The 12396-nt window shown below is 37.4% G+C and overlaps 1 protein-coding gene across 1 annotated transcript; it reads left to right on the top strand.

Moving 5' to 3' along the window:
- Window positions 1-1149: 1149 nt before the first annotated feature.
- LOC115920619 lies at window positions 1150-7091 on the top strand. Its single transcript, XM_030976804.1, has 5 exons — window positions 1150-1907; window positions 2982-3124; window positions 3387-3455; window positions 4081-4176; window positions 4978-7091. The coding sequence occupies exons 3-5, from the start codon at window positions 3397-3399 to the stop codon at window positions 5240-5242; spliced, it is 420 nt and encodes a 139-aa protein (XP_030832664.1). The 5' UTR covers window positions 1150-1907; window positions 2982-3124; window positions 3387-3396; the 3' UTR covers window positions 5243-7091.
- Window positions 7092-12396: the final 5305 nt, after the last annotated feature.

The raw sequence follows: 12396 nt of genomic DNA, 5'->3' as shown, positions 1-12396 counted from the left end.
GGGTTTCTAAAAACAGTGCTTTATTAATCAAAGGGGGCATGTATTGGCCTACCATCCCAGAACCAAAGGAAAATGTGGCTTCAAAGATTCATCATCAACCAGAATGATTAAAAAATGAACACTGAACTAAATATGGAATAATTACTCTGTACCAGTTCCAGAAAATATACTCTAGCAATATGCGGCGATGAAGAGATTAAACAATACGTAAGAGAGAAAGATTAGATTTCTCCAAAGAGTGGATAAGGAATTGAACAATCAAATGATCCTAAATGCAACCAGATCATATCCTAGACACTAAAAGACAGTCAGCAGAAAAGAAAGGTCACATAAGATACTGCTGATCAACAGTAAAAGTTCCCTCCCCCCCTCTGGATTACCATCAGAATCAACTCACAGTCCACAGAAAGCAAGAAGAAAAAACCTACAAGGAAAAGGATGATGCACCGCTTCTTCCGAGATGCTATCTCCCAAAATAAATATCAGTGAAATTTGGAATAATCTCTTCTCATCTCACTGCATCAGGGTTCCACCAAAGATACACAGTTTTAAATCAAAGTGAGGAGAGGCAGATCGAACGGAGACAGGAAATGCTCTAACGTGATCAGAAACCACTTGGTAAATCCCACATATCCCTGTGAGCCGAGGTATTCCAACGGTTGTGACATCGAGGCGGTACAAGGCACGTACATCTCACCACGTCGCCACCAATAAAAATATAAAATCTTACAAGGAAAATTGTCTTAGAGAGAAAAGTGGATGCCTGGTTGCTCCATGGTGGCCTACAGTGACGATGATATAAGCCACAGAGGGAATTCTAAATGCGATTAAAGTATCCCACAAAGCAGCCCACCTGCGAGTATCAGCCGTAACCACAGACAGGTACCACGTATGTACCCCACTCCAGGGGAATTCACCTCCTTTGCTGACTGACTGAGTATAGACCATGGGAGAATCTTAGTCTTGTTGCATCTTCCTCAGATCATATTATTCTGACTTCTTCATAGTTCTTGTGATCCACATATTATCAGTTGTGCTTTGCAAAGTTTACTAAATAATGTTATCAGTTATCTTTCCATGAGTCACTTGATATTGTTGTAAGTTCATCGCAACTTTCTATGACTCACGTATTGTTGAATTCTTTTTATCTTAAAGGTATAGTTGAGTATTGGTAATTTCCAAAGTGCCCCTCCAAAACAAATTTGGTTTATTTCAGTACCATATGAAAGATCATCGAAAAAAACATGGGAGATGATAATAATTCCAAATCAAATGCTCTAATTGTTGTGCAATTTGCTTTCAAAACATTATATAAAAGTGTTTGACGTCCGGACATCACTTTTGACTTTCGACGGTTTATTTTTTGAATTTACGTGTTTAGCTCCCTCTATGTCATTTAACAACCAGCGTATTTACAACGAGTGTTTGAGTTCGTTGGTACGTACAGTACTACAGGTAGCTAGCAGGCGGGTATCCGACCGCGCGCTAGTAATAGCTGATCAATTCCAATACGCTGCTTTCACGTAAAGTATAACACACACAGCTCATATCAGATTATCACCGGCGCCGATCGAACGCTAGACAGCTACAGACAAGCTTTGATTGAAATACGATAACGAGATCGAGATTGGAAAAGGAGCTCGAGGTCACGGACGATGGCCGACTCGGACTCAGCTAGTGCTAAGCCTAAGGACAAGGCTAAGGCTACGCTAAATCGGAATAAGACTAAGTAAGACGGTAAGAGGAAGGAGAGAAACAAGCAATGGCAGCTCGACCATCCGGCCCAGAGGAGGCGCGGGAGTGGCTGTGAACAAGGCCAGGGTACGGCGGAGAAACTTCGCGAGCTGCAGGCGGCCTTCTCGTTGCCGAGTCTAGAGGATGCAATAGACATGCCAGCTCACTGAGAGGTAAGTTGAAATGATATACGCCCCACTGCATTGGGTAGGCCTACCGTTTTAATTTGATCTAGTCTAGAGACTAGATGCATGGAATCGGCAAATTTAAGAAATTACGTTTTGTTATCTCTTGCCTTGGATTTTTAATTCAGATTTCATGAATCATATGATATTGATAGTCTAGCCTAGGTCTACAGTAGACCGAAAGCTTCAGTCTCTATATCGTCGGTTGTTCCACTGAGACTACGTCTGGCTCCACTAGACCTCCGGATGAATTTGGTTCAAATGAAAATATTGGAAGCATATGCGATCCTACAATATTCAGTGAACGTCGCGTTGAAATCGAGTCTAAAGTGATGAAATTGTAAATAATAATCTCTTTATGGGGTATACTATAACTCTCTCTCAAGGTCAATATATTAATTCAGCTATAGGGTCTACAACAAGCTACAATTGACCGATTGGCTATTACCTTTTTGAAATTATATATCACAACTACATATTCCGGGATTTTTATGGTAGCAGCTACCGTTGTACGACCGTAGGCGCTATTTTAAATTTATCAAAATTTACCGGGAGCACCGGTAAATTTTTATATTCAATTTTTTTCGAAAGCAGAAGTGTTTTAGGAGCTAAATTTTCTAGTGCTTATAATACTTCCACAGGGGCATCCAAATATATCAAAATTGTAAAGAATCACTATCCACCCAATTTTCAAAATTTCCCAAAACTTTGTAATAGACCCTACCTTTAATGTCCCTCGTTACAACTGCAGTTTTCTTTGTAATGATGACGTGCAGGGCTAGTCAACCGGGTAAACATCCTGCTCTTTTTAAAAGTCGACAAGGTTATACTATAGCTTGCTTGAGATGTGACTGTCTCATCTATATTTATCTCTACCAAAGAGTGTCTCAACTTCACATACATAACAGAGAACCAATGCATCAGTTATTAGTCATGCAAATTCCAAATCTGGCTAGCTGTGATAATTATTAGAGTGCCATCTTCAAAATAATTTCTTTTGGTGATTTAAAATCTGAATGTTTTTTACTTTGTGAATGACTTTCGTTTCTTCACTTTTTACAGATATGAAGAACAGACAACACAATCCATCCCCAGCGAAGAAATTCCAAGCAGCAGTAGGGGAATTAGCAGGTGAATAGTACAAGTCACCTTTGACCGCAAATTCATGGAGAACTTGGCCTACTCTGCTGATTTGCTCGCTTCAGGTAGGATTCTGTATACATGTACGAAAGGCTCTGTAAATTGAGAGGAATTTAATGAGAATGCGTTCATTACGTACATGTTTGCAAGATTGAGCTCTTTTTCGGTTATGACCTATAAAATTGGGACATATCAGCAGGTCAAGATAATGCATCTTATTTGCTCATGTGTATGACATGGGATTTTCAATATTGATTTTGTGGTATGAAAATAATGAAATGCCCTATCATTTATATCAGTTTTTATTTTGTTTTCATAATTCCTTAGGCACACCAGCATGCTCGAGTGTTTCCACAACCATATACTGATGTATGCTTCCAAGCGGTATTCCTTTGAGTAAGTATTTTTAGTATCATTTTGTATGTTTGAAGTAAGATTGTCTGTGGAAAAGTTGAAACATATCATTACAGTACGGTTACAGTTACAATATCATATTTTGAAGCAAATAGCAAAGTTAATGAGAAATTATGAATGACATCTATATAAATGCTGAAATCACTTTTGGATGCATGCAGAGTCTTGAAACAGCAGACTTTGTATCGTACTTGTGTCGGTACCTGATGTTAAGTCAAGTTGGAGTGGTTGTAGCAGGGAAATGTAACTACCTTTAATTAAGAGTCAATAATTTACAACACAAATCCAGAACTGAAGTGAATGGCTCGTATTCACAAAGGAGGTTTGTACAAACCATGGTTTGGCCAAGGTTTACATCTATGGAATGCCATTTGTAAACTGATGGAGAAGGAATGTAAACTCCATACTTGTTAACAATGTTAATTTACAATTTACGGTATGCGAGCAGCATTCCATAGATGTAAACCATCGTCAAACCATGGTTTGTACAAACCTCCTACAAACCTCCTTTGTGACTACGGGCCAATGAGTCTGAGATTTGTCTAAAGCATTTACTATTCATTCATCATGGTAGTGGTAATACCAATTGTTTGTCTTATCCATCCAGCTACCCAGCAAACCGGGTAAGGAATTTGCTTGCGGTCATCGACTACATGGCACACAAGGACAGGCCCGACCAGATTGATGAACAAGGCAATACAAAGTGAGTGGAAATTAGAAAGAAAGAAAAAAAGGTTTTCTTTTCTTTCTTGTTTTTCCTATTTTTATTTGTACATTTTTTTTTAGATGGACAAGGCAATCCAAAGTGGGTGGAGTAAAAAAAAAAAACATGATTTTTTGTTTTCCCTGTGTAGTTGGACAGGGCAATCCGAATTGGCAGTTCTTTCCCATGAAATTTATCAATTTTGGGGAAATTATTAAATATCTAATTGTCCTTCCTGGGAACGCCCCTTTTAAATCGCCAAAATATGACGTCATCTAAAGAAGTTGTCCCTGTACACGACGCACATCTAAATTATGTAGATGACGGACTGTAAGCTGATGGTTTGTCAATCATGCTGCTGATTTTGGACCCTAAATGCGGACTTGGATTCAGTGTAATAATATACTTGGTGTGTAATGCAAGGTTCTGGAGTCATCAAAATCATCATAAATTTGGCAGAGTTTTGGTAAAGTAACAATCACTTACACAGAAAAAAGGTATATGGGACAACACACATGGTGTCGGCCTGTCGGGGCTAGTACTACCCTGATTTCCTTATCTTTCTATGCTCATTACTCAGCCAGTATACATTTTCTTCCAAAATTGTTTGGCACATGACATTTATTTGTAATCTTGAACATTCAGTGTAAGTTTCGTTAGATTCTGTGAGAATTCATTTTCTTTTTTTACCAGAACTCAAGTTTATCTTTAAGAGATATGAATCATTTCCAATTGACAAGAATGAGTGTGCATATAATGCAACTTGTTACATTTTGCATGTTCTTTTATTTTATGATACAGATATGTTGCAGTATGGTCAAAGCGTGCCAACAACTACGTGGCCCGGAAGGAGAAGGTCCCCAAGACCTACCCCTACATGTATGTACAAGGACTCATCGGTGCGATACTGGAACGCAGAGAACAGGACCAAGGACCACTGTTCTCGAAGGCTGTTCTGCTCCCTGATGACCCTAGACACACAAGGCCCCGGCTTGCACCATTTCCTCCACCACAAGTTGATGTGATCCTAGCCAGGAGACTAGGCCGATTAGAGAAATCCATGTAATCCTCTGTAGTGAACATTTGGGATTGTCTGACTTGAGAACTGCTTTTTTTCGAGCAGAGACTAAGGGATCCAAATGGCGTCCTTCCGTCCATCCTCCGTGACTGTACACAAATTTGAATGAAGTCTAATGTGAAATCTTACCTGCAAAAATCAATTAGGGTTGCTAACTTTCCAACCCTGCATCTGTTTGTAACCATACTTGATTGGTAGATGCCCTTTATTGGCCTCCATGATATTCTGGAGTTGAAGGTCACATAAGTAGGTCAAAGGTCAAATGAGGTTCATTGTTGCATGATTGCATGCAAGACTCTTAATCGCCTCGATTTAATTTGTCCATGTGGCATGTTTTTAGGCTATCTTGAGGATTGGTTGGAACTTAACATTTTGGACTCATTTGGTTGCTAATGATTTTGTGGTCCGGAGGTGAAAGATTGCATGGCTTAGCATTACGAGCATGTATTCTTGATATGTCAGAGACCCTTTGACAAAATACCACCAAACTTGATACTAGAGTGTCCCTGGGGATCATGGGGATGTGGTTATCTGGAGAAAAAAAATCACATAACACATGATATACATGTACCAGAAATAAATTATTGTTGCTAGATTAGCCACCATGCTTGGCACTTGTATATTGTATTACAATAAGAGGTTGGCAAGTTTACAAATGGAAGAAATGTAGGAATATAAAAGACAAATTGTGACATCAGTGTATAAAAGCTCTATGTGATTTATACAATTCATAATTTGTGATAAAATCAGTGCTTGCTCATGTGGAAATGGTGGATATTTCAATTTGTATCTATTTGGCAACCTACATGTATATTCCTTGAAGAAGTTACGGTAGTAATTATAAAATTTACAGCCAAGAGGTCAAACCATGAGTCAACAATGTGTTTGGTTTTAGTGACTGTGCATGTAACTGAGGTGACAGTCGATCATGAAAAAGACTATACTTCGGAACCTGTTGAAAATCAACATGGACAGAAGAAAGATTTGTAGAATATCTTATTGTAAATAGTCTTCATTTGTTGTTTAATGCAATCAATGTGACTAAAATAATGCAAGCGAAAAAGAGAAATGATCACAAGACAGCAAAACAGTTGGTTTCATGCATCATTTGAATCAATGAACGTGAATCAGCTCAACGCCAAAGTATTGCGGTTCAAGGTTATACCATCAAGAGATATGCTGCCTGTAACTACTTTGTAGTTTGAAAGGGTGTATAAAGGAATAAGGATACAGTTGGGCAGGCGAGTCTTTCTGTTGGTCTATTGTAAAAAACTGGGTCAAATTTTTCCCAATTTTTTTGCAAATTGTAATAAAACTTGGTATACCGATTGACCCGAGGGTGTGCAAGACACATTTGTTGTGTCTGTCTGTTAAGGTACCTCCATGGTAACCAAGCTTTGCACAAAGAATACAATTTTGTTTTAATAATCTTGTGGAGCATATTCTTTCCAAGTTTTAGCAATTTTATAGTTTTGGTATCTTTGATGAGGCATTATAATAACAGTATAAAACTCAATGCATGTGCAGTGTGTAAAATAAGTATGTGAGCAAACTATTGGAAGTAGTTTGATCGATTCATATGAAACTCAGTACACACAACGCAGAATTGTCTTTTGTGTGCGTATAGGACATGACCAGTTTTGAAATGTCTGTGCTATTTTTTTGAAAAACCTTATGTTGGATGTTAATCACTTGAAGTGATATTCATAGTCGAGCATTAGGGAAGATGAAAGACATGTATGTACCTAACTATACTTAATTTTGTGCTGAAACTGATATGATTCAGGATTTGAGATCGATATGGAGTATGTATACATGTATACTCGTACACATTAAGGAAAAGAATCACTCAGACAATTTTTAAAGCATTTATATATAAAGTAAGATGTGAAACTTAAAAGATAAAACCAGTTATGATCATGCGACTGCATTGTGAAAGGATTGTTGTGGAATCGATCAGAAAAGGTTGATCATCTAGCATATAAGTCTTGGTGTGTACTGCAAGGTTCTAGAATCATCGAAAAAAATTGGCCCAGTCTTGGTAAAGTTACAAGCACTGTACACAGAAAGATGTATATGGGACTACGCACAAGTGCGCGACACATGCGTTATATCTATCAAGTCCAAATAGATATAATAATTTACCAAATATATCAATTAGTAGGCAGTTTCTCGGCAAAATTTGTATGATCACGTACTAGTCAAAACATTGTGTGCGGGCAAGCACTGAATCAAATGACCGGGGTAATAGTATATTTGTCAAGCGCGTAGAAACATTACTGTTATAGATACTTTTCTTTGGTAAACTTATCTACACATTGCCTATAGAGAATGTCAAGTTTTTATGAAAGACACAAGATAAGATGTATATAAATAAGCAGTAACTAATAAGTAACAAGACATGGTGGTATACAAATAAAGTATATTGCTCCTTCTTAATGACGACGGTTAAAGTTGTCATAGCGATAGATGCTAAATAAAAATGTGCCTTTTTTAATACACATGATCTGTTTGTACGCAATGGTTGGAATCAACATCACGTTTAAATATTGCCTTCAGTACAGCAAGTATAATTTGTATTCATCTGAATAATGTTGTGTAAATTTAACTGTTAGTTATGGCCGAATAAAGCTTTCAATGTACACCATAAAAATATGTTATGTATCTTCATTTTAGCATTACTATAATTATATTAAAATCTTATGTCTTTACACATTTACGAGTTATCACGTACTGACGTAGGTCATGCAATACACAGGCACTGTAGAACACAACTTATTTACAAGAAGTTACAATCACTCTTTTTTTTAAACTTTACAATTGCATGCAGTACCAAAATAAGAATACTGAAAAACACTGCATTATGGACAAGTATGAATCAAGTAAGATGTTAAATTAATTCACTACTGTTATTCATTATAGTATACTGATACAACAATTTTTAATATTTTTTTAAATTTATTTCTTTTTATTTCTCCACTTTCCCTTTAGCCATGTACCTTCATGTTGTTATATATGTTAAAGGTGTCGCTCTGGACCTATAACATATGATAAGACAAAAAATCCACCAGTTATTTCTGATTTCTATCAAATTTTTAGATTTTGTGTTGTTGTTGTTGTTTGGTATTATCGGCGTTTCATTCTTTTTTAGAATATTTACGCCTTTCACTTTATTTCTTTTTTTTCTTCTATTTTTGGTACTATTTGTCAATTCATATTCATCTCTTTTTTTTGGATAATATAATCTCAGATCTACTGGTCCATGAAAACCCCTCACCGCAATTGGCACCTTCCTGCCAGACCGGCGCGGTACATTGCGCAATCTTCTCGGCCATCATTGGCCTAGGCAACTCTGGTGCCGGTGAGAGGATTCTGGGGTAGATCTTTTGAGTCTCTTGTTTGGGGTTTACCGTCCTCAATCCGTCTTTACTCTTTCTTACCTTTTCTCTTCTAGTATTTTTCCATTTTGTAAAACCTTATTTTTCTATCAAAGTGGGTATCAACATCTTAGGGCATTTGGTTGTCGTGCGATATGTGCCAAAAAAAAAATGTGGATTTAGTAATTCCTTTTTGAATGAAACATGGATTTAGCTTCTTTTGGAATTGAATGGATTTAGCTCCTTTTGGAATGAAACTGTAATAATGTTGTTTACTTTCTTTTCGAAAGGTTATATTTATGTGTGATTTCACTATTATTATTTAAAAGGAAAGGTTTGCTGCTAAATTTGAATAAAATTTCAGTGACTTTATTGAGAAAATATGATTTATTTTTTTATTTTTTTAGGTACAATAACATGTTTCATTCCAAAAGGAGCTAAATCCACGAAAATAAAAATCAAAAAATTTAGTAAACATCAGAAAAGCCGAAGGGAAGATTTTTTCTTATCATTATTGGCAGATAATCAGGTCCATGCAGGGTGACGGCTAAAGGGAAAGTGGAGAAATAAAAAAGGCAATTTACTCAGAAGTACCCAAAGTGGATTTGGCTCCTTTTGGAATGAAACTCTTCACATATTATAAAATGAAGACAAGTAATATAAAAGGAAAAACGAAGGCCCACGTCATTTACATAGAAGGTAGGTGGACAGATAACCTCGATGTTTTTAATCTAATTTCATCTGGGAGATCATTCCACAGCTTTGTTCCTACAAACGAAATACAAAAATGCCCTTGCGTTGTCTCACATATTGGTTGATAGATAGAGTAAGCCACTTTCTTTACACTGTAGAAGTAATCAACTGGGTCATACGACGTACAATACATACACATACACTACTACTAGGTCGAGCGTACTCGCACTACATACACATACAGTATTCGCATATCGCGCTCAAAAACAATAGCGCTACCAGTACCACAGACCATGCAATTATGTGCAGGCCTCGCATACCATAATGTGTACAATATAAATCAGTCAGCGCGCTATAGACATGGTTCGGATATTACTTGCACGCCCATATCCGATCGTCGTCTTGGCGAAAATTCACGGTGTGCTGCCGCTTGACCGAGAGGTGGCGCTATACAATTACACTGAACACGCCTCGAAAGTAAAATTTTTGATAAATAAAATCATTTGCAGTCGAACAGGTTTTTTGCATATAAATTCACTCTAATGTAATATTTCGGATTTATATCTTCAATGATGCATTCTTAGACATTTATTGTATGTTTTTTATGTTTAGATCATAGTTTCGTTCGCTAATGTGAGTATTGACCAACACTCAACTATTCCTTTAACTTAACTCCTCCTAGCAGAATTCATATTAAGCACCATTCCTCATTTTACTTGATTTAGAAATTGGCTTAGATCTAAACCATTGTCTGTTCAAAATAGTCTTCCCCAAAAGATAGGGTTTTCTTCCAAATTGTCTCATATGTACATATACCAACTAAGTTCAATAACTGCGTGTTATTCTGATAATGTCTACTCCTTGAATGTCCTGACCCCAAACCATATGCAGCTCAAAGTTTGTTATCCAATTTTCTCCTTAAACGGATCAAGGATGGGCTGAAAATTACTTCAGCGGCTGAGCTCTCTAATTTACAGAGGTGTTGATGAGAGTCACTATCTTAACCTCTTGGATACTAAATCCTTTGCTACAAACCACATCATTCTTGATGTATTTGACTATAGATACAATGCAACTTTTTCACACAAATTCTAATATCACCAAATTTAGGCAAGGAATACATACATGGACACCAAGTTCTGAAAAACTATATTATTATTTTTTTAACAAAGCTCTCAAATGATCGATCTTACATTTTGAGATAAAAAATAAAACATTAAAAAATTCAGCTTGCTTACTTTTGAAAAAAGCTAAGATGGATTATTTTTTTTAAACACTAATATATCAACACAATTTTTCCCATTTCTCTCCTATCCTAGAATTTCCCTTAACCCTCTTGTTGTGTATGTGATCCCCTATTCACCTTTCATTATCTTCTTTCCGCACTCCTTCGCTTGAAGGCAATCAAAGTGCAATAAGAGGTTTATTTATTTGTGGCGCCACATCCATCTTCAGCCTCGCTTCCAGGCTATCCACTCTCTCAAACATCATTTCTACTTCTCAATCATTACAACTCAACGAATACAGACCTAGATACAACCATCTATCCCCCCCCCCCCCCCCCCCACTGCAAGACATAACAAATGAGCAGTTATTACTGCAACTATGATGAAATAGTATCATAATTATCACAACGTCAGGGGAGAAAAATGGTAAACGTTTCTGAACCCCAGGCTAGGGCAGGTTCGTATGATGCGTACTTACCAATGAATAGAGGATATAAATGTCACCTTCTTTAATCTAGCTCTATTGATCTTGGCTGTGGGGTACAAGTAGCAATCAGACTTATTCCGCATCCCCGGGGCGCTGATACAAGGGAGGTACAGGAACTTCTCCCGGTGCCAAGACAGAGAATTATAATTAGCTTCATGAGGAGGCATTCCTAACCTACGCATTCAAACAGTGGCACTTCAATAGGCCTGTCTTCATCAGCTCGAGATTGCCCAATATCTCGCTATTTTAACTATCCTGATCGCAAATTATCCAGCTAATTTGCGTCCTTATCAGCCCGCAGTTGCAATTAGCGGGTTATTTGGAATCATCCCAAGATATCTCGGCTAGTTTGCAAAATATCCTGCTATTTGTCCGGTGCATCTTCACCAGCCCGATGACTAACACTATGCACGAATTCTGAGCAAAATATATCTCGAGCTAATTTCTCGAGGTCAAATCTCGAGCTGATGAAGACGCGATTTGTAACTTTGCGATTTTTTCCTAATCAGAAGTAGCGGGCTATATTTGGCAATCTCGAGCTGATGAAAACATACCTAGTGACACTTTAATGCGCCTTCTCCTCCTGTTACTTTTACCAGGGTTTCGTAACCTAACTTGTCATTACCGGTATCGCTTTCCAAATGATTTGATCGAGGTGGGATAGAGGAGGCCCTCTTATGATCACATGAGGGCTAAGTTACACCCATGATTGGATGATTGTGATCAATCATCAAACAGGATTTTATGAGAAGGATGGTAATTCATCTGCAGTCGGGATGAACCGACAAAACAACAACAGATGCTGTGATGGATCACTGGTATATAACAAAAACAATTAGATTGATATGAAGTATGAGAATTATAGATTGAATCAAATTAACATCTCTAGAGGATTGATGCTTCAAATGACCTCCTCTTTACACAATATTTTTCATAGATCAAATATTATTTATATGCCTCAGAGAGGAACCAGGGATACCCCTATCATGTTTCTTTTCTACCTATATAATCTTAGATCCATTCTAATTCTGCCAAGGCTTATAAGCCCAATATTTTAATACTGGTGCAGCTGCGTATAATTACCACCTTATGGGCTATCAATATTTATACTAAAGCGGGGCTGCACTACTTGTAGCTACTTGCGCCCTCTAGTAAACAATGCCTTAGCGGTACCCGATGGTCCCCCATGATCCACTTTTTCTTATGTTAATTGAGAGCTGATTTGATGAGATAACCACCTGTCAGTGACCAGAAAAGGAAGGTCTAATCCCTCCTGGTCAAACTAGTGCAGACAGGCTTTAAGCTATGGTTCAGTCCATAAGGAAAGAAACTTGATGTCTCATACCTCTTCAGTGTTGA

Source organism: Strongylocentrotus purpuratus, unplaced genomic scaffold (genome assembly GCF_000002235.5).
Source record: "Strongylocentrotus purpuratus isolate Spur 01 unplaced genomic scaffold, Spur_5.0 spur5_scaffold_9, whole genome shotgun sequence".
Lineage (NCBI taxonomy): Eukaryota > Metazoa > Echinodermata > Echinoidea > Camarodonta > Strongylocentrotidae > Strongylocentrotus > Strongylocentrotus purpuratus.
This window is presented reverse-complemented; position numbering and strand designations above follow the sequence as displayed.

What these genes read in the sequence shown, in the direction of transcription:
- LOC115920619 (XM_030976804.1), top strand. Translation starts at nt 3,397, where the DNA reads ATGCTCGAGTGTTTCCACAACCATATACTGATGTATGCTTCCAAGCGG. An exon ending in TCCAAGCGGTATTCCTTTGA is followed by an intron (nt 3,456 to 4,080) that starts GTAAGTATTTTT and finishes TTATCCATCCAG; the next exon opens with CTACCCAGCAAACCGGGTAA. An exon ending in GATGAACAAGGCAATACAAA is followed by an intron (nt 4,177 to 4,977) that starts GTGAGTGGAAAT and finishes TTTATGATACAG; the next exon opens with ATATGTTGCAGTATGGTCAA.